Consider the following 27,393-nt stretch of genomic DNA (forward strand, 5'->3'; position numbering starts at 1 on the left):
TGTATAGGGGACATACCAATTCTGAACACGAGGCTATGTCCTTCTCTTTCATACTCCTTGCTAGATTTCGTACCAGTATTTACTTAAAATACAATCTTTTTCAAGTCCTTGAATGGGATTTACAGCTCTTGTCAACTTGCCTGCTGATCCCTCTACATAATTGTCAGTCTCCATACAAGTTAAAGTTATCTCAATATGTGTGTATGAGTTACACTGACTCAAATGCAGACACACCCTAAAGCAATAATGTTTGAAGGAATATAACACAGAACATTATTCCTTTAAAATACTGTTCACCTGTAATTCATTATCCTGTTCTTTCTTTTTAATCCATGATTTTCCTTGAGTTTGTGGGTCTACCAAAAGCGGGTATCTAGTTGCCTTAGTGACAATGATACCATTCTGAATTGAGAGATCATCTCCAGGCAGTCCTTGAAGATTCCACTCACTAATCTGAAGAAAGAAAAAAAAAAAAAAAAGTAGTTTGGAATAAAATCTCAATGGAATTAACCTTCAGTTACTATTGTTCTAAGAAATAATGGGGACATCAAGCCAAAGGGGATGCATATCTGAACCTGCTGAAAAATGATGAATGCAGATGGAAATATATTTCCAGGAGTTTATTTTATGGATGTCTTTAACTATATAGAATGATAAAAAATATATTTATAAAGTGTAAGAAAGTCAAAAGGCAGCTTGACAGCCAAATTAAACATTAGGATCAATTAAGAAAAAAACAGTCTGAGAGCACTTTTGGGGATTAATATTTACTGAAGGAAACTTGAAGATTCTGGCATTGTCTTCTGATTTCGCATACATTCACATTGAATGAAAAGACTTTATATGTTCTTTTTTAAATGTTCTCTGATATAAAATTTATTTTTGAAACCAAACCCAGATAATATTGATAAAACCAAAAGCTAACAACGAAACGCACTGTTTTAGTAGATATGTGATCTACAGCTGTGGTGATGGGTTCTCAAAATAAGATACTTGAAAGTGCACTATCTTACTGGCAATTGTCTAATTGTATATATCACTTGTTTATAATACATAACTTGTTTATCTTTCTAAACATTGCTCAGTACTCAGATGGTTAGTAGATATTTCCAAGAACATTTGGAAACCACAGAACTATACTGCACAGCAATATTAGGGATTATAGTTCTGTTCTAAGCAAGCATAATGCTTGTTAACAGTCACAGAATATGTTAATTGAAATTAAAATGAAACCCACCAAGCATCAAGAACTTACTGTTGGCGGATCTACCAACATAGAAATCAGGTTCAGATTTTCAGAAAAGGGGATTTTATGGGCTCTCATCTCTGCTTCCCATAAATCTTTAATCAAAAGCTTCCTGAAGTTTTGATTAAAAGGTCCACAGTATGAAAGAAAACCTGTCCAGAGCAGTACATCTCCCACAAGTCTAGAAAAGGAACAAAATAATAATCAAAAGGTGATGTACAATTTCAATTTCTATTCTTTTAGACAACCAGCTTCTGAAACATAAGAAGATTTCTGTTCTGAGGACAATTTAAGGAGAGAAATGTTGCTCTTTGAGAACAACAAATAGTTTCTTTGTTTTTCCAAAATATTTTTGTGGCAAAACTTGAGTAGTATCATATGAAAACATTATCTTTACCCCTACAAAGTAATAAAGCCCTGATGACAACTATTCTTTCTTTCATAACTGAAGCAAGAATTTGGTGTATCTCTTAAAAATATGTCTGCAAAACAATATTTATCAAAAGCTACAAACTTAATTCTCTTGGAATGAGCAGACCTCACCAGAAATGCCCGATTTCCCCATAGGAAATTTATGGAAACAGAAGCATTCCACAGAAGCTGAGCCTAAACTTTCAGGCTCTTTACCTTTTAGCAACCATTTTGACAGGTTTCCTGTTTTCTAGACAGCCAGGATCTCTGGCTCCTAGGCTGCTCAACATTTTGTCATTTGGACAGCATCACAATGGGAACTCCCAAGTTTCCAAGTTTCTCAGAATAGGCCTACTGTCCCATGTGTTTCAACACACAGACTATATGACAAGGGTTACTGTCTGGTCTCTAGGCCTCCTTCTTTTATTCAAATATGTCATAACTAGTATCAAAAGGGATGCTTCTTTTCCTATCCAGCATTAGGCTAGGAAGTCTTCCTTTTTCCTTCTCAGTGTCAGCCTTAGATCATCCCTACCTCCCACCTATCTGAAGATTTCACTTCCCCAGTAACATTGGATCGAGGTGCAGTGCTAGGGTGACAGGAGAGGCAGCTGTACTACAGGCACATAACTGCACTAGAAATAATCCCTTTGGAAATAAATTCCAAAATTGGAGGTATTGTTCTGAACTGAAACACAAGCACTTAGCACTCAGGTATTCACTTATGGGAGGAAAATTCAAATTCCAGGATAGTTCACTTAATTGTGTAACTATATTAAGATTTCCAGGAGGAAAATGAAGTACAACTATTAGAGCTACTAAATGGCTTACTAGCTCTTCAGTTTTCACTTGTGTTTTGTTGGTATTTTTTCTCTGATGAATTTGATACCTGTTAATCTGAGATTTAAATTCTTTGCTTTGCTGAGTCCACCTAACTTTCTCTTCACTCAGTCCATCTATAAGCACAGAGGCTGCTTGCATCTTTCTTCTGCATGTTTCTGCATCATTCAGTAACTCCTAAAATTGAAAAAATGTCCTACATAATTTAATAGTAGAAAGCAAAAATTTAAAGTTATTTTATACGTTTTTTCATCCTCTTATATTAATTATGACTATTTTATTTGTTTAAAACTCATTCTTGAGAACGCTAAGTGTATCTATTGTCTAACATGTTCTTATTCACAGAAAGAAGGAAATATGAGAGAACATAGATTTAAATCCTTATTTTTATACCTGAACCTCATCCATGTCATTCAAGGTAGCAGGCCCTAAACGCATGTTTGTATCAAATCCCAATTACATAACAGTATTGTATGCAAGCATTTTTCATAATACTACAATACTTTTATCTTACCATTTTCTCCTTCATCGCTGCATCAAACTTTGCCTGCACTTTATCCAGTTCAGCTTGCTTTTCACCTAATGCTTCCTGAGTCTTTGCTAATTCTGCATTAGCTATTTTCAGGCGGCCCTCCTGTTTTGCCAAATTAGCCTGCAAAGAGAAGAAATATTAAAACAATAATCATGCAAGATTTGAATATACTTCGATGAATTATTTTAAGCCTGCTAAGCTGGTAATCATGAGACAACAATACATCAAAATAAATTTTATATTAATATTTATAGAAATATTAAAAATATTCAGTCTGAAAACTGTTTCACATATATACTGCAGATATGATTTTTTTTGTCACATAACAATGTAGTACTCAAGGTTCCTACTATGTATTGTTAACTCTATTTCTTTTTTAAAAATTTACATTTAAAGAAGCTGGTTAAGGAAGTAAGGTTTCTGATCTGTACATACTGATTAGGCTAGAGGAACACTCACTCAATGTTCTTACTTGATTATATGCTTTATTATTTCTTTTTTATTGGTACATTCTGTAGTGATCAACAATCATAACAACAGGAGACTGGTACTTTATCAGCTAACAATACAGCTTTTACCCGCTAGAAAACCATGGTCCTAAAACAGTGAATCTTCCCATTGCCCCTAAACTGATATTAATGCCGAACACAGGAAATTCATTAACTAACTTTTTTTAATCTTCCACCTGCATTACTTTTACTTTTGTAAATAACACTACTACCAGTGGCAAAAAGCATGGAAAAGATGTGGAATCACCGTTCAGATGCTTTCCCCTTCTACTACTTTTTTTTTTTTTTTTTTTTGCAAACTGTGTTACGTGTAGGGATTAAATACTTGGTTTAGAATCCAAAAAGCAAGAATCACTGCCTTCAAGTTTCTATATGGTTTTTACCACTGATAAAGTTGGTTTAATTCAGATGTTCACAAACATCAAAAAGAACACCCACACTAAAGTAAAAATGACTCCTAAAAATGTTTTACTGAGTTTGGCTGCCACTATTGCAACATAACTCCTTTATTGATGTGAGCCCTGAATCTCTTCAGAATGCCAATATTTGTGCAAGATATCAGCCCTTCACTCCCTCCAAGTTATCGTATGAAAGCAAAGAAGGTAAAATAGCTGCAAACCTCTGTTTCCAGGACTCTTTAGAAAAGCAATGAAGATCCTGGTACAACTTTTTTAAAACAATTATAAAGTAATTATAACATAATAAAAACAAAGACTGAAAACCCCTTTCACTGTACACAGTAAACCAGAGCACATAAATTTAATCTAGGCTAATTTTTTGTTCTGTGTTCTGTCTAAAATCAAGAAAAAGATATGGGGTTTTTCTGCTCTTATCATCCTTAGCCACTACAGTCTACAGGCAATTATGTCTGAATAAAGTTATCTAAATATATTTTTTAAATCCTACTACTATTAAAGTAAATGAAATTAAATTACATGGAAAGCAAACACAAAGCAAGAGATGATGTATTACCTTAAGAGGCAAGACTTCTCTGTTAACAGCATAAAATATTGCCATGGCTTGTGTCCAAGACAGGAGTCCTGCCACATTACCACACACCTTTTTACCATATTCCAGTGTATAGTCTTCCATGTTAAAGTAAGGCTGGAGTAATTCTACTGTCTCTTCATTGATTGAATCCTTAGGAAACTGCTGTAGACTCTGCAAGAATGGGCCACTCATAAGCTGCAAAAAACAACACAGGAGATTTATAAGCTATTTACACCTTTTACATTCAAAAGCTTGTTCATAGGTGAGTATGTTAAAAAAGTGTTCCTAAAATTCTTCTGTAAAAAGAGATAATTCATATAGTTAAAAACTGTGCTATTCAGTTGTAACTCCTCCCACAAGCCTTCAATTATTTTAGTTTTAACAGTTACACTCCAGTAACTAGGTTTGAAAGTTATTGATGTACTTTCCATCTTCCATATTCCTGTGCTGCCATTTAAAGAGCATTTAAGAAGCAGCATTTCATAAAAAAATTTGAAGTTAAAGCCTCAGAAATATATTTGTAACTTATCTAAAGAATGCAAAAAAAATGCTTATGTATTTGTGAAATGTGATCTAAATTATTCTGGAAAGGGAAATAATTGGGTTTAACTTTTTTCCAATAAATGTTTAACATGTTAAAGGCAACTTATAGAATAACTGCTTATCCCATTTCATTATGTCAGTGAAAAATAAGAAGTTTTGAAGATTTCTTAATTGCTGGTAAAGCTTAAATAAAAAGCATGTAATTTTTCTTCATTTGCATGATGAAAAACCTGAGGCAATAATATTGGCAAATTAATACACTAATAGAGGTAGGACAGAAATTAAAGAATGGCAGGAAAAAACATGGAAATAAAAGAGTATCCTGAGAGAAGATCAAAGTCCAGAAGGAAGAGATGGCTGTCTGACCAAGGAATTTGGGCCAGGAATATTGAAATGCAGAATGGGAAAAGCTACTATCTGTTAGTCAAATAATCTTTCAAACAATCAAGGAGCCTGGGAGGATCAGAAAAGACTGTTTAAATGTGAACCTACAAGTTCCCAAAGAGAAAGAGGGGTTTTCCAGAACACCCTTATCTCATGTATGGTTAACGTGATTGGTATGGTTTATTTATTTGCCACCAGGTCATATGCCAGGAACAGGACAAGGAAAATCTAAAGCTCCTACTGCAAAAGTCTGTAAGCAATTCACCTACTACTTGCTACCAAATAAACTCCATTTATATACTATACCTACCTTAAAACCATCTGTTTGCCTTTTTACAAAATTCTGTCCTGTTTTGAGTAAACAGCATCATAAATTCTCTGATATGCACTTGCTATTTCTGATATTCAAGAAACACCGTTTGAAAACTCTACTTACTTTTAATGATTCTCCCCACGATGGCTTGCAGCAAGGCTTTTCTGGATCCATGGTAACTGCATCTACTTGCTTTTGGAATAGTAGAAGACAACAGTCCATGACTCTCATAATTAGGTGAGGAGGTTTTGCAAGTTTTCTAACAGTAGCAATATCCACTGGTTTGATGGTCTATTTGAAGAAAAATGTAACAGAATCCTGCATCAATACCATTATTCTATTTTCCCATTCAATATCTTGATTTTAATGTTTGTTTGCCATACTTTTCTCTGAGGCAATTTTGTACTAAATACATACAAAGAAAGCAAGTAACTGGGATTACTTTAATAAATTCCATAGTTCATGAAACTTCAATAATCTTAATGAATATATATTAGACAAGAATATTTTTCCAATGCTAAAGACATCACTCAAAAATCAAATTTATATACATGGAACAGCAGCATTAACTTAACTTGTCAGTCTAAGTGACTGAAGAAAAGTATATTCTAAAATTGCACAGGACTTAATTAAAAGCAGTTTCCTTGGTAAAATAGTAATTTATATTTTTAAGGGTTAAGTGTCATCATTTATTCTGAGATGGATTTGGTTATTTTTGTTGGTTTTTAAGTTATTATAGGTATGAGATACTACTTTTTTACTTTGTTTTCTAGTAATATCACTGACACTTTGCTTAGTTCAATAACCAATAAAAAATAATAAGTGATTGCAAACTTCAAAACTAATATATTGTGTCTACAAAATACATGCATGCAACTACCTGTCTAGAAGAAGTACAGACACATTATAGAAACCACAGGATAATGTATGAGTCCACACATTTTATAAGTGATTTTTGTGACCATTTTTTGAAGTTTCGTTTATCTCATTATCTAAATGTCAGTGTAAGAGCAAACAATGCTTCTTTTCTGGCTTTTTCCACTCTATATTTTTTGTCACATAAATTCTGGTAACTGGAACAGAAGGCCTTAAAAATATAATACATCATTGATTTCTGATTCCAGAGTTCTTTACTTTTTAATTGTTCAGAGCAGAATAATGAAACTAAGTAGCACAGCAATGTCTCCAAATTTCTTAACCCTGATTCTGATCACCCTGAATCCCCTTGGTTTCCTGTTTCTCTCCAATTTAAACATTTTTTTGGTGAAGGAAAAGACAGACTTTTATTTGTCTTAAAAGAAAGACACAACTAGCTAAGTATGAAGAAAAAAAATTCTTTCAGCACAAGTATTCTCTTGAATTCAGAATACATATGCCTTTAGAATACCTGTTAATTTTTTGAAAGATTTGCACCTTCATGATGATCAAGTGTTAGGGTGGAAGAAGAACAAATACTATAAAATAATCTCTATGTGTTTAAGGGAAAAAGTGAGCTCCATAAATATCCATCCAAGACATGACCACTAATTGTGAACAGCTGGTGATAGCAGTCAAAATCAAGTGACAACTGCATGTTGGTGGCTCTAGCCTTTCTCTCACAGGTGACTCAAATAGTACTAAACTAATCAAAATGTAAGAATTTTATTCACATTCAGTGCAGCTTCTGCTTCTTCTAATGCTGGTTTAGCTGCCTCCAGTTTAGTCTCTGCTTTCACTTTTTCTAAATCAATTTCATCTACAATTTTTTGTGCTTTATCTTTCACACCTTGGACTTCATTTTTTACTTTAGCTGCAGCTTCGGCACTTTCCGTGACTTCTGCTAGTACCTGGAATTGGTAATAAATATATAAAATGTATAAATCAAAATGGTGGAACTAGTGATTAAGTCATCAGACACAAAAGAAAACAGATATGTAAAGCAAGTATACAGAAAATATAAGCTAACCCTAACTATATATGGCATTATATAACTATGGAATAAAAATTAATACAATTTGCAGAATCCCCACAAAGAAATATCATATGAGGACTTGGACAGTAAAAATTGAATTATTTTTGTAATGGATAGAAGACCTTTTTTCATCCTATGATGGATTTATATCCTATTTGAATCTATGCTTTTTCAATACAATAAGTATTTGCTTTTTTTCCACTACAATTCTGCAGATAAAAATAAAAATAGTGTAGCTAATATAACTAATGGAACATGGCAAACCATTTGCACCAATGGTCAGCCTCTCTTTTACTCCTTTAGTCTAAGAAGACTCACACTTAATTAGTCTATTCAAAGAACAGCCCCATGTGAATTCACTGAATGAAGTTATCCATTTGTGTCTGGTTCCTCAGTACATGTATTTTTAATTCTCTTGTGCATGTGTGACATCCAATTGGTGTCAGAATGTTTTTTGACCAGTATCAGGTATATGGTCAAGACTGGCACTCTGTAAGCATTTACAAGAACATAAACAATGCTCTCAAATACTGAGAGAAAACAAAAAAAAAAGACAAATAAAATACCCAAATCTCTCAATTTTTTTTTTTTTTTCAAAATCCAATTCTGATTTCTATAGGGCTCAGTACTAATGGAAAGTAAAAAATATACAGATTATGAACAATATTACATGTAGTTTAAATAAGTGTCTGTTCTTTTATTATTTGTCCATACATCTTCTACTTCTGACGACTCATAAGTAGTGCCCTATTGAAAAAGTTGACAACTAAGAGAGCTATGTGAATGGTTGCCAGAGAGCTATTTCAAAATGTATATCAAATATAAATATTGAACAAAGTGAACTCTACCAGCCTATCTGTCATAATCCTGAAATGTGAGAAGTGTAATTTCATCCCTTTCTGCCATAATTCTCTCTCTTATGAGATTAAAGGCGTTGAAGAATGCATGCAGTCACTGGCCAAAAGTTTGCTCTCCAGTGCATATTAAATATGCACCATCATAGCATTATGGTATCTTTCAGGAAACAGAATGCCTATATTAAGACATTCCCTAACATATCTTTCCAGACAGTCATTTTGGAAACTAGATTTCTACCAGACCACCAATCTCATGAACACATGGACACCTTGTTAATGTAAAAGATAAAATATGAAACTGAACTGCAATGAACTTTTTTCTAAGCAATTTTGAAATAGTAAAGTCCCGTTATCATCTGTTAACTTATCTGCAAATAAGTGCACATATAACCCCAAGTTTAATAAATGTCAATCAAACCATGAAACAAAAAATGAAACCTTATGCTTATAGGAGTGGGTAAGGATTGGGAGGAGAACAAGGAAGTCGGTCAACCTCCATTGCAGTCTTAAGGCGCTTCACTTTCAGAAGCAAATGCTGAATCAAGATGCTACAGAGAGAGGAGCGAAACCTCATTTTAGACCATGATGCACATTTTTTGGCTTGTACAAATTATGAGAAGATTCTGCAACAGCGCTTTACCCCACTATATATCCTGGTGCTATCCACTGCCTTTTACTATTTAAACACTCAAGTACTTACTTTATCTGCCTTAATAGATGCTAAGGCCAGTTCTTTCTCCTTAATGGCCAACTCCTGAGAGAGTTTAGCAACTGATTCACTGGCCTCCATCAGCTTAGACAAACCTATTAAGTAAAAGATAAAATTCAGAAAAATGAAAACTATTTTTTCCTAGTTAGATAATACAATCTAGGTCTAGATCCCAAATGCCTTGTACCTTGTGTTCTCATTTAAATTTGTGTAAAGGAGAGAAAGTGGGTGTAAACAGTCATACTATCATGATTGTGCCTACTATTCACTTTTCATGGATATAAATAATTTCACAAGGTGCAAAATGATTATAAACAAGTTTGATTCTTCAGAAAAGAAATCCATACTTCTTAGTTTTAGTTTGTTATAGCTGTGAACAGTACCTAAAGGTGTATAGGTGGGATATTACCTACAATAAAATATATCTGTATGCTCACTATATAAACTTAAAAGAAAAAGCGGGGGGTATGTCAAGGATATGTTGTGTCATAAAGTCACAGGACAATCAGAAAATCAGACTGATACTACATTTGTATCATCACATGAGGAGATTACATAAATATTAGGATCCATAACTGCCTTCCAATAGGGAGCTCTTTCTAGGAAGAGGTGAGAAGAAGTGGAGTCACCAAAAGTGGACCCAAAAGTCACAGCAAGATTACGACCTCCAGCTCCTGCATATTGAGTTTACCCTCTCTTGTCCCTGGTGACAGAGAGTGCAGAAAAACAGAGAAGCATCTGTGCTCACCTGGCTTAGGGCCAGTCCCATCATAGCTCTTATATGTGCTGAAGCAATCATCCATAGAGGTCATTCAGCCTTACACTAACAGTTGCCCAGAAAGAGATGAGTTTTCTCCCTCTATAATTATTATATATTCAGTCTTTCCCACATATTCATGCATTCTTTTTTTCCTCTCCTCTCTTGCTCATAGATTTGAGCATAGATTTTTGGCTATTCCTGAGCTCCACATTGCATGCTGAAGCCTCTCTTGCCTTTCCTCTCTTCATTGCTGAATCTTAAAATCTTAAAACTTGCCTGGAAGCATTCCCATTATCTCCCTCTCTACCTAAGGGCTAGAGTCAGAGCACACTTGCAAGTTATACATTTGATGTGTGATGTTTCTCTGTGATGTCTCTCCACTTTTCTGTTACCACATTTCACACAGACAAGCATTCTCTCCTAGTACATTTCTTGTTCTGACACAGCTGCCTCATGATCAGGCTATTGCCATTCTAGAGACTCTTTATTATTCCTCACTAAAAGACAGGTTATTTTGCCACTCTCAACAATGAAGTTCAAAGGTATATTCACTGAAATATGTTGACTGGGAGACAGGAGAGATATTTTAGAATGTTTCCTTTTCCCAGACATATGCCACTTCCTAAAATACTCTGAGGGATAGAGGTACATACACATTAACATTCCACCCCCACCTCCCACTCCTCTGACAGCAATTTCCAAAATGGTTGTAATTTCACTTCACTGTTAAAAAAAGGTTCTGAAAGAGAAGCTATGAAAGGGAAAGTGATACCCTTTGCTGCATTAGCTTTCCCTGCTACAATCCTAGAGTGAGAAAAAAGAAAGATGGACAAAGAATGGGAATATGCAGAACAAGAAGAACCAAAGAGTTTCTGTTATAAACAAGAAATCTTTATAGCTTCTTCAGGTCCCCTACATACTTCCAATCACAAGAAACATTACAACAGTACCATGCCAGCAGATAATTTTTTTTTTTTTTTTAGTGCTTGTAGTCATAAATGAATGCCTGATTTAGGCATTAGAAACAGGAATAGTATTTTTCAGAGGGATATTTAGAACTCCATGTAAGAACCTTACTGATACCAGCTACAACTTTTCTAAAGCAAGTTAAAAAGGCACCACATATTTTGATCCTATAGAGAGAATTGAAGTAATCTTTATCTCTTGTCAATGTATTTTTTAACTTGTCTGAATGATGACTGCAGAAAAGTAGAGAATATAGAAAAATTATAAAAATCTTTATTAAGATACTAAGCCACAGTACTCTTAGCACCTCGAGGATGTAGTTTCTGTCACTTTTAATTAGCAGAAAATCTAGCAATAAGTTGCTCAAAGGGATGACATGCCCAATTTGTCAAAGCTAAACTGAGGTCTTCTTGTAGAACCACAGTTCTATATGAAAAGACATTATCTACACATGTGGTGCTCTACCAAGTATTCCCCAGATGGATTCTGAGAGAAGACACATGACGTTAAGCATTCAGAAATAATTGTAATTGTCATTGGATCTCAGTTTTTTCCTCATCTGTCTTACAAGATTTTTCACCCAAAGTGACAAAGCGGAAAAGACATTACTTATATCTTTCAAACTATGTTGCTCACATAGATACTACACTGCTGACAAGCACATTTTCAGTGTGCTCAAGCCAGGGACTTTTCTAGAAATTAGTACTGATCAAGGTATTTCTTACAATTTTGCTGCTTTACAAGCATCTTGAATTGGCCCAGACATCATTACATACAGGAAAAACATTTCAACAAGGAGATGAAAAGAGCAACATTATCTCAGCTGATTTTAATAACATAAAATTTAAATCCCTTATCAGGATAATCTCCTAACAAACCGAAACAACTGTCAATGTTAATGTTTCTAACCTTCTAAATCTTTTTGACATTAAGTGATGAAAGACTAAGGATTAAAGGATGGATGTGTGAGATAGTAACTAAAGAATTCATAACTAACTTTTTGAGAAAGTTCCTTAGGATGCAATAAACAGTGGAGCATGTTTGGAGTCAGAGGTGACCAGTATTTTTGTTGTTTTGTAATACATCTTTTCTATGCAAGTGAAAGTATTTAGAAAATACTCTAACTGGCATGAGTAATGACCATAAGCTGACAGACATGATTTTCTGAGCATCAAAGATGCAGCAGAAGAAGATGTACATGTCCATGGTTACCTGTACATGATCATTTTGTTTTGAAGACCATGTAAGGAATTAGCGTTAACATGTGAGAGGCTAGGAAAATCTACACGTGAAATTTTCTTGACAGTGCTGAAGCTACTTAGGTTGCTTCTTTTAAATTCTTTTTTAAAATAGAAGAACTGGAGAAAGAATACACACACACACACACACACACACACCCCTCAGAAATCTTCAAGGTTCTCCGACTTTATCACCATGTCAAGCAGGACTAATGATAAGTTCTGATTTCAAGAAATGGCAACAGATCCATACAGGGAAATTTGCATAATGTGAAAATGTTGAGGATCACTTACTCCTCTGCAGTCCACTAATTCAGCAAACAGTTTGTGATCTACACATTCTTATTCTATTCTTTTCTTTATGTAAAGTGTTGCTTTATGTAAAACAGTTGCATTATTAATCATTGTCTAAATGTGATGTCCTTTTACCTTTGTATGAAAAATCTTATAATGTAGACTTCTCTATTCTGTTAGATTGATATACGATATCTTTTCCCATATAGACCAAGTTTCCTAAGCTGTTCAGTTGCCTTTGTAGATTTACAAAAGCATGTCTAGATGCAAACTGGAGAAAACTGGAAATGTATTCTGAACCCATTAAGTATTAATCTAATGCCAAAAATTAAGGTTATTTCAAACAGATATCCAACATTAGAAGGACATTTCAATCATACTTTTCTGTATTTTAGATCCCTAGTTATAAAATGACCACAAGTAACAGCTACTTATTTTACGGCAGAAATCTGAAATAAATCAACTGTGAAGTGCTCAAATTGTATAGCAAGAATTTCCATAGACAAGTCCAGAGTAAATTAACTATTAGAGCTATTAGGTATTTAGAGCTACCTCTCTCTACACTACTACATCACATGCTCTCTCTGGCCACTTTCAGGTTCTACTTTCTATTACAAATGCGAAATTGGAAATATTACAGTTTAATATAATGCTGAGATGAATGATTAAGCTGGCAGCTTCTTTGAGGCATTTTTGTAAGAGAATCATTGTGAGTTGGTGATAGCTGGAGTGCTTGGAAATGGTCCTCATATGCTACCAGTTTTGGACTGTGATCCAGCAGAACTGATTTTAAGTGATCAGTGAATAAGAAGTCTAATATTAAAAACACAGATCATTTGAGACCTTACCTGGAAATATATGTTTATCCTTATATTGCTTACCTATTTGCATACGTTCAGCTTGTTCATTAATACTCTCTAACTTTTCAGTATAAACTTCTTTGTAGCCATTGATGAAAGACAGATAGGATTTTGGTGTTACATAAGCTCTTCTTCGATACCTAAAACATAATATATTGGCAACATCAACTTAGTACATATTTTTGATGTGTACAGTCATTTGATTATTTCCAATGAAACAGGTTATATAAAACAAGTCTTTAATTCAGTCAAAATCAAATTTCTTCATAATGCAAACCCTTATTTCCAATTACATTGTTTTCATCCACATAAGCGATGTGAAAGACTGTTGAATAGTGGGAATGAAGATAATGAATTTGCACCACAATAGTAATTAGTTTTCATGGCCTTTACATACATTGATATAGCAGATTTATTTTTGTATTAGCCTTAAAAAGACACTTATTGATTCATATAACAAAATGAATTCAAAAAACACTATCAGTAGCAACACTTTGGGGATTATTTATTGCATTTGTATAAAATATTACCTTTGGAAATAATTCTCACAGCTTTCTGAAACTATATCATGAAAGAGACCCATGGTTTCCACTACTTGTGTTTTAACTGATGCAGAGCAGACCATATCAAATTCTGAAAGAAAGTAACTGGCTACAGCTACAAGAGCTTCTTTGGGCCATCGACTGAACCAATCCATGGTGCACCCTGATATGAGACCAGGAAATTTCAAAGAACGTGCACGGAACTTCTCACCAACCTAAAGAGAGTAACACTGTCAATTTACAATATACTTAATTAGGTTGATCAAAATGTTTAATTCATATAAAAACCTAAATAGTCTATTTTTTTCTTACTAATTTTCTGCTTAGAACAGCCTGCACAGTTTTTTCTTTTATATAAGTACTTTGCTAAATTTCCAACATTCAATATTTTATGAAAAGTGAAGAAAAAATTTCATCACAAATATAAATGTTTCTTAATATTTTAAAACTTCAGTTAACTTATTTGAAATTCCATTAGATTCTTGTTTTCAAGTAACAAGCAAGAATTTCACAAAGATATATTCATTGATTTATATTAGGAAAGAATATGCCAGGAGGAAAAAATAAAAATTACTTTAACATGTAAGGAATTATTTAATTGTTAAGTATTTTGCTTTTAAGTTCTGACAACTGTACTATTACTTTTATTATCTCAGCAATTATAATCAGACTTCAGTAATCTTTTTATGCATCTTTAAATCTCCTTGAAAATATAAAGCTTGAATAATCCTGTCACACCTTATAGGATAGTTTGCTAATGGAAGTAAGGAAGACAGATATGAGAAAAAACTTACTGGAGAAAAGCAGAGGACAACATGCAAGTTCTTCTTTGCCCGAGTTAAAAAATATTCATAAAGATTATCAAAGGTAGGAGGACACCAAGGCATCTCTTTTTTCATCACAGGTATTAATCCTTGGGTGATTTCATCCAATTCATCCCGAGCAAACAAATTAGAAATCTTTTTATAAAATTAAAATTGATAAGAATATAAATTGCATGGATCTAATTATTATAGAGTTTATAAATATTTTTCTGTTTACATCATATCTCTCTCTCTGCATATATACAGTTTAGATTAAAAACCAAATTTGTCCCTGATTTAGACATATGTAACTCCATTAAAAACTAGGAAGTCTAACTCAGGAAGAGTACAGACCTTGACTGGCCAGTGAATCCTCATTTAATAAAGGCTACTGAACTACACATCACAGCTCCTTACCTTTTCCTGGCTTACACTGAAATAGAGATAAAGGAACTCCATATCAAGAGCACTTCTTATTTTAAAAGTTGAGATATTTTTGACTTAATCATTATTAATTCTATGATTTATTACCAAAATAAATAGAAATAAACTAGTGGGAACAAATTCTGCAGTTTCCTGCTTCTAAAGTACATTGCCTGTCACATTGAGACTCTTACCTCACCTGAAGACAGCAGATTATTTACATATTCCAAAAATGACTCCTCTTTTATTTCATTATCAGTGAAAATAAAAGTGATGCCTTCTCCTTCTACTCCAGCTGTTCTATACAACAATTTTAAATCTTCTGACAGATTGCTTACATTATAGGATCTAGGAGGAATAATAAACATTACCTGTTAATTCAAGACAACTCAGAATACTGCTATTTTCAGATTACAGTGTTTTATAAGCGCTAGTGCAACCATCCTTTGTAAACACACATATTTTGCCTCAGGAATAGCTAACAAATGGTCCAGCTTTTTCAGCTCAAACAATCCAGTGTCGTATACAAACCAGATAAGAATTTATTGTTTTCCACATTTTTAAATGGTGACAAAATGAAAAGAAAAAAAAAGGGGGGGGGGGGGGGGGTGTTAAAAACATAAGGTTATGACTATGTAAAGAGAAAGCAATAGCATAAATTGGATTTATATATTTCTTGCATTTCTTACCTGGTTAAAGTGATCTGAAATATTTTATAGCCAGCAATAAAGGAAGCCAACCTTGAAAGACTTTGTTTTCCAGAACCACCAACTCCAACAAGTAAAGCATTCCCATATGCTGTCCGAATTATCCGGGAAATCTATATAGGAAAAAATGGAAGAAAAGCTCATTAACAAATTTAAATTAAAATATTAACAAAATTCAAAAAAACCTTATACTCTACACTTTATTTACTGGAGTATAATGTAAAGATTATTAAAATGATACTTGCAGAAAATTTTTCCTCTCAAAAGAACACTTGTACATTCTTTAGGAATTTTGTGTAGCTAATGAAAAAGCTGTATGTAAGAATATAGGATGGTTACAATCAGTTACACATAGGATTTAAATACATAAGGGGAGACATTTTGAGCTCCACTTTATGTTGAAGGTCTCATCCTGAATCTGTTTAAAAATATCAATAAAAAAACTTTAGCTAGAAGAACAAACATACTACATTCCTAATTTTAAGAGTCTGAAAGACTTGGACACATTTAAACTACCATTTAGTGTTATCTTCTATTTTATCTGCCTTCAACATTCCCTTTGAGATAGTTTTCTTAAGCAGTCTCCCAGATATAAAAGCTGGATTACAAATTTACTAAGTTACTGCTTTTTTACACATCTCCTGTATATACATCACACCCTCCTTGGATTTATTATATGTTAGTGCTCTATTACTTTAAAGATGCTCCAGTTTGCTTTGCTCCTCATGTAAATTATGTACAAAATGCAAAAGATTGGCATCTACACCAAGCCTTTGAATTCTATTCATTTTTTCCTTCAAAGAAGTTTTGGTTTTATGCACAGTTCCCTCTGAGCTTATCCAGATAACTATATTAAAATAGAAGTCTAAATGTGAAATTATGAGGGTGACTACATTTATTGTCACCATAGTGACAGGCGGGCTGCTTCCTACTACCTAAATGCATATCCTAGATGTTCTGATTGGAACTTGCCAATGCAAATGGAGTATCAGAGATTCTCAAAGTCTTCTGAAATTCACCTAGCATCACATGAACTGTATTTAAAAATAAAATTATTTTCTTCTGTTTAAATGCAAAGCAAACAAAATAATTTACTTCACTTGAGGTCAACTAGAGAAGAACCAAACATCTCCTGTTTTGGTTTCACTGTGGCTTCTATGTATCTTTCAGTAAACAGATCATCAAGTTAAAGTAATTCCCGAGATAACAAACACAACTTCCTAAATCTGAGGCACAGTGCTTCAAACAAATCTCATGCCTAGCCTTGTTTTTCCCCCATGAATCAGATTCTGATTTTGGATTAATTTTTTCCTTATATCTGCCTTTCTGAATAGAGGTTCAGCTGGTTCTAAACTGAGGCTTTCCTCATTTTGAGGAAATTTTTTTTCTGATTTTACTACAGCCCTGATTTTTATTTCTTTTCATGTCTCTCATCCAATCAGATTCTACCTCACGTTGTTTTGGTCACTTGTCAGGTAGATACCTTTGAAGTGTTCTCTGAATTCTTAATGATTAAAAATCATTCTATATAGAAAATATAAACATGGCTCTTTATGACCACACCTTTCCTATCGAGGAAAATCTTCATACCTCTGAATACATAGAAGGTTAAACAAATACATAAAATAAGGTATTTATTACAAAACATGCAAACAGGTAAAATGACTGTAGCTCTTTCCTAGTTCTTGAAAATCACTAGCAAAGATGACAAGCAAGTTTAGGGATTAAGAGTAGCTTTTCAGAATGTGCCTTCTAAGCATAGCTTGTTGGAACAGTTAAACTAGTAAAAAAGTAACAAACCCCAAACCTTAATAAGATGTGTCATTGCATCTTTAAAAAACACCAAATCAAGAAATGATCCTCTAATACATTCATTGTATTGTCTCTGATACATTTGCAATTTTTCACAAAGAAATTCAAAGCTGGGAATCTGGGGGAAAAAAAAAAAAATCAGTAACTGTACTAGCATGGCCCTTCAGAATTTAAAACTGCACTGACATTTTTACACAAACCTGAGTTCATTTATTGGCCACAAATAATGAGATTATATTGTTTTAATTCATTGTAGTGACTGTAGTTGTGTTTAAGCAGAAATTTTCTGCTAATGGTGGGGAAAAAAAGGAGCATGGAGAATAGGAATGAATAAACTACATTTTTATGGCATTATTAACTTTAACATCACTAAAGCCAGAAAAATCTATATATATCTTCACAAAAAACATAGTAGGTATTCAACAAAACTTTCTGTATGATATGAGTTCAGCAATATAACATACTAAACAATTAAAGGAAAAATTAAGTGCCTAGTACTTTAAGTGTAAAATGAAATACCTCCTCATAAATTTTTGGTGGTTCAAACACAAAATCTTCTGGTTCATCACCAGTTGGTTCAGGCATCTCCCGTAAAAAATCTGCAAAATATGGTTCAGCTTGGAGAACTTCTGTTAAGTCTGTATCCACATATTCCTCAATTGCTTTAGTAATAGTTTTATCAAACCAGGCTGTATCTTCAGGAGTAATAAATCTAAAAATCATAGATTAGTACAATTTAAAAAAATGATTTCTAGTTATATAGGGAGAAAAACAGATAATTAAATACTAAAAAAAAACCTGTAAAATTTCAAGGGAAAATACATATTAGGCAATACATATTAGACAATAGATTAGGCAATAATCACAGAAATTACATGCTTCCATACTCTAAAGTATAATAGTCAATCACATAAAACACAAAACCAACTTGACTTTCCAACTTTCACCTAGAACTAGGCAGTGACAGACCATTTAATTTGTCAGACGAAAAAGGATGAAAAAGGTTGAATGATTTCTGAAATAACCATTGGTAAGTGACCCATATCATCTTTCAACCTGCAGCAGAACAGCATAATTTATATTATTATAGTACTGCCTATGAAACTGCAATGAGATACGGAATAGTGAAAGGAAGATAGTATATGTCACTACAACCTGACTTTATTCTCAATCCTTCTTGCACCAAAATCTGTAATTAACAAAGAGGGATATACATTGGGATGGGAAGTAGAAGATTGAAATAAAACAGTCTGCAAACACAAATACTGGTGACTACATTTCATTGTTTAAACAACTGTATCTGCTTCCCTTGATAGGTTCAAGATGGTTTTAATACAGGTCAAGATCTTTGACTACTGTGATTATCTGTGGCTGTGATTATCTGAGACGCAATCAAGAGTGGTACTCAGTAGTAACTAGTAAACAAAAGGCATGAACCACCTCAATTCCAGAAAAGGGGAATGCTCACTACAGGAAAAAAAAAAAAAATCATCTTTACTTCTTTTCCTTTTCAGTGATACAACTGAGAGGAAAAAAGGACAAACATGGAAAAGCTGTACACAGTGCTCTGAGTTTTCAATTAAGACAAAGAATACTGAAGAACTGTGGTATAGACAGCTTTGATATACATTACATACTTCATTACTGTTAGAGTTCCTTAGTGATGACATAATACTAACCACTATGGAATCTAAAAGCAGCATAGAAGAAGAAACTGCATGACTACAGTCTCTCTAATATATAACATATCTGTATAAATATGTATCTTCCATGTCTTTTTAAATTCCCCACAACAAATAAAAAAATGTAAGAACATTTCAGGACACATCAGTGATATTGCTCCTAACTTTAGAGCAGAAAATAATACACTCAAAGCTGTATGACACTTCTGCATTAGTATGTATGATCCTAACTTCAAATTGAACATTTTCCCCCCTTTTTACACCAACAGCACTCTTGCACATATATTGCACATCAGTTTCAGGTAATTTATAAGTTTGTATAATATACGGTAGTTCAGGCACTTAGAAACACCAGCACCGTTAGACTTTGTAGTGGATTTACACTGAGTAGGCTTTCTCAGATTAGAGAGAAATAACTATTAAAGCCAGCAGAAAGCTCTGGCCTTCATTTTTATATTCCTGACAACTGATGGATAAGATTTCCTTTTAGATTTCCTGCATGCATTTTCTGAACTCAGCATATGTATCTAAGGAGAGAGGAGAAAGCGAGGAGGATTTTCAAATTAGAGTTCCTCTGGGATATTAGAACTGGTCAAAATAGCAATCTTACTTCCTTGGCTCTTAACTCAAGTTTGTTAATGCACCTTCCTGGGGAAAATGAGAAGACATCAGCCAGCTGATTCAGAGCTCTCAGGGAAGAAAATGAGGGATTCTAGAAGATACAAGTGGGTTGACAATGGTCTATGTTTTGTTTGGAACTGTTTCTAACACCTGGTTTTGGCTTGGATAGAGTTAGTTTTCTTCCTAGTAGCTGGTATAGTGCTGCGTTTTGGATTTAGTGTGAGAATAATGTGGATAACACACTGATGGTTTTAGTTATTGCTAAGTAGTGTTTATACTAAGTCAAGGACTTTTCAGCCTCTCCTGCCCTGCCAGTGAGAAGGCTGGAGGGGCACAAGAATTTGGGAGGGGACACAGCCAGCACAGCTGACCCAAACTGGTCAAAGGAATATCCCATACCATATGATGTCTTGTCCAGTATATAAACCAGGGGGAGTTGGCCAGGAGGGGCGGATCAATGCTCAGGGACTGGCTGAGCATTGGTCAGTGGGTGGTGAGCAATGGCATTGTGCATCACTTGTCTTTCTTGGGTTACATTTTGCTCTCTTTTTTGTTATCTTCATTACAGTTATTACTATTATTATTATAATTTATTTTATTTCAATTATTAAACTGTTATTATCTCAGCCCATGAGTTTTACTTGTTTTCAATTCTTCTCCCCATCCCACCAGGGGTGGAAGGGAGGAGTGAGTGAGCAACTACGTGTTGTTTAGTTGGTGGCTGGGGTTAAACCATGACAACCTGAAATGGAGGGCAGCTGTTTCATCCACCAGTTTTGGCAATTTGTAATTCATCTCTAAGTTTTACGTATCTTGTTTTGTTTCTGTTTTGACTGAGTACATGCTAAAGTCCACATACCAATATATACTTAGGATGATTTCACTTTGTCCTTCTTATCTTTTGGAAACAGAGATGGAACTCCTTAGAATTCTTTTACACCTTTGCTCTTTCCTTTATGTTGACAAGTTACTAGAATAATAGTGATTAAGCCTGACTGTGCTTGAATACAATGCAATCATTATGTATACATCTTGCTTGCTACCATGCCAAATCATCTGCACCAGACTGCATTTATGTAGTCGGCATCTCAAAATAGATAAATTCCATTTTAGACTTCTGCAACTACATTGACTATTGAAAAAATTCTGGTCATGGAAGGTAACCCCTAAGCACTTGCCAGTTCAAGGTGTTTAAGTCTAATTAAAATCAAGAGCAATATAATATACCCTCTTGTGTCCATGGCAAAACATTTTTCATTCCTTTCACTTTGTGATAGCTTTATAAAGTAAATGCAGTGTAATAAAATACACATATCTATTTTTAAGAGTCAACAGTTAACTTTAATGCTTTATAATTAAAGCATTAATTTCATTAAAATTATGAAGGCCCTTCCTCAGGACACCAGAATAAGAAATTATATTCGTTAAAATCCACAGTAGAGGTGGGCATATGTCAAGTTTTTACTGGCAGCTACAGTACTACATCTAGAATTTCACAAGAAATTGAAACACTGTATGTACAAAAATATTACTGGATCTTTAACACTTACAGCTCATAAATGTATCTGTTTTATGAATATTTTAAAGGAGATTTAGAGGAGATGGGCCATTTTTTAATCATAGGCATGTGATGTTTTTTTCTTTGAGGAGATCAAAGCAATTTTAAATTATTCTCTGTGTATGAATTTAGGACACCATACAGTCCTTTTTTTTACAGAGGAACTGGCTGAGTGTAGCCAAAGATAAGTGCAATAAAATGTAGGTTAAAACACAGAGTATGTATATATTTTGGAGTTGTCCATCTAATTACTGAGATAATCTATCAGTACGTAGCATGACATTTGATGGGATAATACCCCAATGCAGAGTGCATGTAAAACAAGCTAAATTTTTTCATATTGGCCTAATAAGGTTTATCATATTAAGAAGTTTTACAGAAGTATGAGCATAAATGAAGTAAATGGTTAAACCTACTAAATATAAAATGCTAGTTATTATACCTGTCAGCAATTACTCTTGTACATTCATGTTTAAAAAGTGTTAGGAGGACAGTACTGTTGTTGCATTCTTCTGCCTTTATAGTTAACATTCCTTGCCAAATTCTAGAAAGGTCTCGAAGGTTGAAGATATAGTGGAATTTAGATGGTGTAGGCAGCATCTTTGTCTAAAGAAAAATATTGTTAATATTCAAAATCAGTAACATTTAGAAGGAAGCAAGAATAATATAAATCATAAATTTATAATTAATAACACATAAAATATAAAAATAATAAACCTACTAATTTTCACACATAATACTGTGGGAAAACTCTTTCTAAGAAGTCACCAAAAACATTTTATTTGTTTGGAAGCAGGATCTAGCACTAAATGTAGAACCCCAATTCTTTTAACATGTAATTATTTCATATGTTGCTCTGGGCTTTATAAATTAAAAATTATAATTTATAAAGACTTTCACTCCTTATTCCTTATACTGATTAAAGCTTTGGGTAACATAAATAAAACTATAGGAATGAATGGACTGGTATTTCCATTCATCTGTCTTCTATACTGAAATTTGATATTTTCCAGATGTATCTCCAAAACTTTTTTAGCCCATCTTTCTCCTGTTTTTTTCTTGTTACAGATATGTTCTTAAGGAATATGTGCCTAAATTGCACTAATAGACACTCTATTCAGACTGATTGTGATAAAATTTTCCCTGTAATTTACACCTTTGTCCACTGCCACAATATTCTGCCTGTTGGGACCAATTTTTTCACCATATCACATACTTCAAGGTTGAATTTTCTACAGGAATGAAAGTATCCACAGCCAATAATACCTGAAAAGATAAAATGCAATATAGCATTAATCTCAAGTTGTAGGATATAATAAGGTAGCTTGTGAGCAAGGCATATAAGTACTTATTTAAAACATTAATTTGCTTTTAAATTACAGATGAAATATTTTTTTCTCTTTTGTCCATGGCTTTTCTGAACAAGTGTAGAAACAACTGGCAGTAAGTGCTGGCTTTTAACAATATACTGTATTGACAAAGTTAACAGAATTGAGAACTTTAGCAACAGAGGGCATTTCAGATAGTGCAGAAGTGGAATGGTAACCTACATAGTAATAACAGTGCTCATGTTCTTCCACGAAATGCCATTACTTCCTTATTAATTATTTTGCTTGTCCAAAATTAGAAAGACAAGCATTTAAAAGGGTTGATTTCTCTTCCACAGCACTATTTTTGCTGTAATACAGCTTCAGTTGTTTCACTGGTAGTAGTCTGAATTTGCACAATGAAAGTGAGAAAGAGAACATACTTTTACACATTTTAAGTCAATTATGAAAAAAGAATTTATACTGAAACAAGAGAAAGAAGTACCAAAAATTTTGTCAATGGATGCATTGGATGGCAATGTACAATTGAATACACAAAACTGTCTTTTTAAACGCTGGGGAATATCATTACGGCCTCCTCCAGGATGTATCATTGCTGCTACTAATTGCACATCTACAATTGTAGTGAAGTCTCCAGGTTTATCCAAGCTGTACATTCCTTTCATTTCCATCATCTGACGAACAATTTCATTTGTAACCTGTAAGTTAATGGAACTTGTATAAATTAGAAATTCAAACAAGAAAAGAAAATGTACCCTGATAATTTAATTTCTTCTTGTATATCTACCATTAATCCCTAGAGAAAGGTTTTCACTTTAATCTAAACTCAGATTAAACTATCTTACCTAGTCATACAGGAGATCTTGTTTAGATGATTTTAAACAGCAGAAAAACTCTTTCAGAGCTGTACTACCATCTAGTATCAACAAAATGTGTTTGTATTCCTTTTAACCAAATAAAGTCAATGAACTGGAAAAAAATTGTTTGGTTCCATATTTTGCTGCTGTACATTCAAGCTCCAGATGTTCAGACTATGCTTTTCAGTTCTCCCTTGGGCCTCTTTTGAAGCAAAACAAATAATTCTTTTTTGAAATAGGAAGCTGTTCATTGTGAAAAGGTTATTCACTCCACATGCCACTCTACAGCACCTATACGGATCAGGAGGCACCAGAGTTTGCCCCCATAGCAACTGCTCCAATAATATTCAGCAAGCCTTATGTGCTCACGTACTGCAGCAAAGCCACATGATATGCAGCAGGGCACTGATCACAAACCACCACAAAAATATTTCAGCAATGTCTTGGGGCCATAATGGAAGACCTAGTAGAGGTCCCTCCATAATGGAGATCCTTCCCATTACTGAACACTCTCTGGGTCTGTGAGAGCTTTTCCTCAAACACAACCACCTATGTTCTAGACTACAGTCAAGCAGCTCAACATTGTGGGTTATTCAACGCTAGTTTCAATTTTTAAACAGATTAAAGTTCTCTCAAGTAAGAGCAAATGATGCAAACCAAAGAACTGGTATGTATTGGCATTTAGGTATGTCATGGTTTAACCACAGCAAGCAACTAAGCACCATGCAGCTGCTCTATTGCTCCCCCACTCAGCCGGGGAGAGAAAAAGTAGCAAAAGGCTTGTGGGTCAAGATAAGGACAGGGAGAGATCTCTCACCAATTACCATCACAGGCAAAACAGACTCGACTTGGGGAAAATTAACTTAATTTATTGCCAATCAAACCAGAGTAGGGTAATGAGAGATAAAACCAAATCTTGAAACACCTTCCCCCCACCCCTCCCTTCTTCCCTGGCACAGCTTCACTCCTGGATTCTCTACCTCCTCCCCCGCCAGCGGTGCAGAGTGACTGGGAATGGGGGTTGTGGTCAGTTCATCACACATTGTTTCTGCCGCTCCATCCTCCTCAGGGGGAGGACACTTCGCAGTCTTCCCCTGCGCCAGCGTGAGGTCCCTCCCACGGGAGACAGTCCTCCACGAACTTCTCCAACATGAGTCCTTTCCATGGGCTGCAGATCTTCACGAACTGCTCCAGCGTGGATCCCTTCCATGGTGTGCTGTCCTTCAGGAGCAGACTGCTTTAGCATGGGTCCCCTGTGGGGTCACAAGTCCTGCCAGCAAACCTGCTCCAGCATGGGCTCCTCTCTCCACGGGTCTGCAGGTCCTTCTGGGAGCCTGCTCCAGCGTGGGCTTCCCAGGGGTTCACAGCCCTAAGGATAGGGCACCCACCTGCTCTGGCGTGGGGTCCTCCACGGGCTGCAGGTGGATATCTGCTCCACCGTGGACCTCCATGGGCTGCAGGGGGACAGCCTGCCTCACCATGGGCTTCCCCACGGGCTGCAGGGGAATCTCTGCTCCGGCACCTGGAGCACCTCCTCCCCCTCCTTCTTCACTGACCTTGGGGTCTGCAGGGTTGTTTCTCTGACATATTCTCACTCCTCTCTCCGGCTGCAATTGCACAGAGTCTTTTTCCCCTTCTTAAATGTGTTATCCCAGAGGCACTACCACTGTCGCTGATGGGCTCAGCCTTGGCCAGCAGTGGGTCCATCTTGGAGCCAGCTGGCATTAGCTCTGTTGAACATGGGGGAAGCTTCTAGCAGCTTCTCACAGAAGCCATCCCTGTAGCCCCCCTGCTACCAAAACCTTGCCACACAAACCCAATACAAAGTAGAAGGCCAGGTTCCACTTCAGAGACACTAAAAACACATGCTTGGATTTAATTTTGACAAAAACAGCTTTCTAAAGTGGAGGAACTATTCAGTCTACATAGACTTATATCCATACTGACACTTAAATACCTGCCCAAGCCCACTGTCACAACCACACCTACTACCCACACTGTTAACAAATCAGCTCGAAGCTACAAGCAGCCCTGACCCAAACTGTGAGCCTCACAGAAGCCAGAAAGCCTGAGCATTCAAAAGTGCACAGAGGCCTCATGTTTCTCATTTTTTATTTACTCTGAGCAAATTAAAAAATGTCATGGTAAGCATTCTTGATCTTTATGTTACAACAGAAATTCCAGAAGACCTAGCATGCTGGGCTGGAAATACTTCAGACCTACTATGCAAAGGAACTGTAAGACTTTTGCCTGATGAATGTTACACACCCAAATTGTAGATGGGGTCATCAAAAGCCAAAAATCTTTAATCCAGTTTGCAAGTCAATGTGTTACCCTTGAATTTGGACAGAACCTTTATTACTTTCTCCAAGGTATCACATTTCTGTTTTGCAGAAAGTTTGTTTACTAGTGCTTTCAAATTGATGTCAATCTTGAAATTAATAATATGGTACTTTAGTACAGTGATGCTTTTTTAGTCTTACAAAAATATGAGAAAGTGGTGATAATGTAAGATATGACATTATTATCCTACACGTCCCTTCAGTAAACTGAACTTGCTCTTTTTCTTCATCAGTGTACCATAATTAGAAAGTATTTCTAATAATTAACAGTTAATTAAAATATTGAGGAAGTCCACCAATTCCCATGTATGTTAAAAAAGAAAAAAATCACAACAATTTGAGAATAAGTTGTATTTGTTAAAAACCAGTTTACCTGATCTCCCCATTCATTGATAAATGGCATATTGATATCATCAATAAAAACAGTCATTTTTCTGCCGCCAGGAGGTCCATAAGTACTTCCAATGCGTTTGTCCACATAACTCTCTATTGTCCTCTAAAAATTAAAGAAAGTTCTTGTTTTGCATCTAAAGCAACAATATTTAAAATGTATTATTAAAAAATGTATTAGTTACTGCTTTCTGCTACAGCACTTATCCAGTGATTTCATCTTTTTGTTAGTAGTTTCATCTTTGATTCATCATTAAGGAACCCTATTCTCCTGTTCATCACACTCATTCCTATGCAATCCCCTGGCCTTAGGGCTATGTCCTGCAACCCACCTCCGGCTACCAGAGAAGTTTTTAAAAAGTTTTCAAACTTGGAAATTATTATTTCATAACCAGCATTGAAGTCAATTATTCTCATGAAGTCACCAAACTAAAACAACATTAAATTTAGTATGACACATTATGTCTGTAAGAAATATTACATCTTGTGAATTGTATTTCAGTCTTCAAACATGCCAAGATTAATGCAAGAGAAACTGCTAAGACAAAAGAAAATGAATAGATCAGAAGTTGTGAGTTTTGTTGCATATCTTTTTTTTCTCTTGCTTCTCAAATCAGTATGAGATAGTGGGAAGACAGGTTACACACAATTTGAGAAATGAAGGATTAATCAAAATTATAATAATTGTGAGCAAGCTAGAATATCAACAAGCAGAAATAGTATTTTCATTATCTACAGCATAATTTTCATAAATACCAGACTTTAGAAAGACATTTAAGAATCTCCCTTCCAAAGGGTAGCTGTGGAGAGGAACAGAATCTGATTTCAGAGAGTTTGCCACGTACTGTCTGAAAATTATGATTGCTTTGTATTTCCCCCCACTAAGCTCAATTGTTTTATATTTGCAGTACAACTGCAGACCATA

General features: G+C 34.7%; 1 protein-coding gene across 1 annotated transcript in view; it reads right to left on the reverse strand.

Annotated features, from left to right (window-relative positions):
• Positions 1 to 27,393, reverse strand: part of DNAH8 (dynein axonemal heavy chain 8) — a 148,697-nt gene that overhangs the window by 36,089 nt on the left and 85,215 nt on the right. Inside the window, exons 53-71 of the mRNA XM_030036172.1 lie at positions 26,452 to 26,574; positions 23,364 to 23,577; positions 22,708 to 22,817; positions 21,994 to 22,157; positions 18,210 to 18,402; positions 17,686 to 17,808; positions 15,861 to 15,991; positions 15,366 to 15,519; positions 14,740 to 14,904; positions 13,934 to 14,160; positions 13,425 to 13,543; positions 9,277 to 9,380; positions 7,418 to 7,594; positions 5,892 to 6,059; positions 4,511 to 4,723; positions 3,012 to 3,149; positions 2,547 to 2,674; positions 1,256 to 1,427; positions 298 to 453 (exon numbers count right to left, since the gene is read on the reverse strand). Of these exons, the coding sequence (XP_029892032.1) occupies positions 298 to 453; positions 1,256 to 1,427; positions 2,547 to 2,674; positions 3,012 to 3,149; positions 4,511 to 4,723; positions 5,892 to 6,059; positions 7,418 to 7,594; positions 9,277 to 9,380; positions 13,425 to 13,543; positions 13,934 to 14,160; positions 14,740 to 14,904; positions 15,366 to 15,519; positions 15,861 to 15,991; positions 17,686 to 17,808; positions 18,210 to 18,402; positions 21,994 to 22,157; positions 22,708 to 22,817; positions 23,364 to 23,577; positions 26,452 to 26,574 (2,979 nt within the window). The remainder of the gene's footprint in view (positions 1 to 297; positions 454 to 1,255; positions 1,428 to 2,546; positions 2,675 to 3,011; positions 3,150 to 4,510; positions 4,724 to 5,891; positions 6,060 to 7,417; positions 7,595 to 9,276; positions 9,381 to 13,424; positions 13,544 to 13,933; positions 14,161 to 14,739; positions 14,905 to 15,365; positions 15,520 to 15,860; positions 15,992 to 17,685; positions 17,809 to 18,209; positions 18,403 to 21,993; positions 22,158 to 22,707; positions 22,818 to 23,363; positions 23,578 to 26,451; positions 26,575 to 27,393) is intronic.

The sequence above is a fragment of the Aquila chrysaetos genome, chromosome 13, assembly GCF_900496995.4.
Source record: "Aquila chrysaetos chrysaetos chromosome 13, bAquChr1.4, whole genome shotgun sequence".
NCBI lineage: Eukaryota > Metazoa > Chordata > Aves > Accipitriformes > Accipitridae > Aquila > Aquila chrysaetos.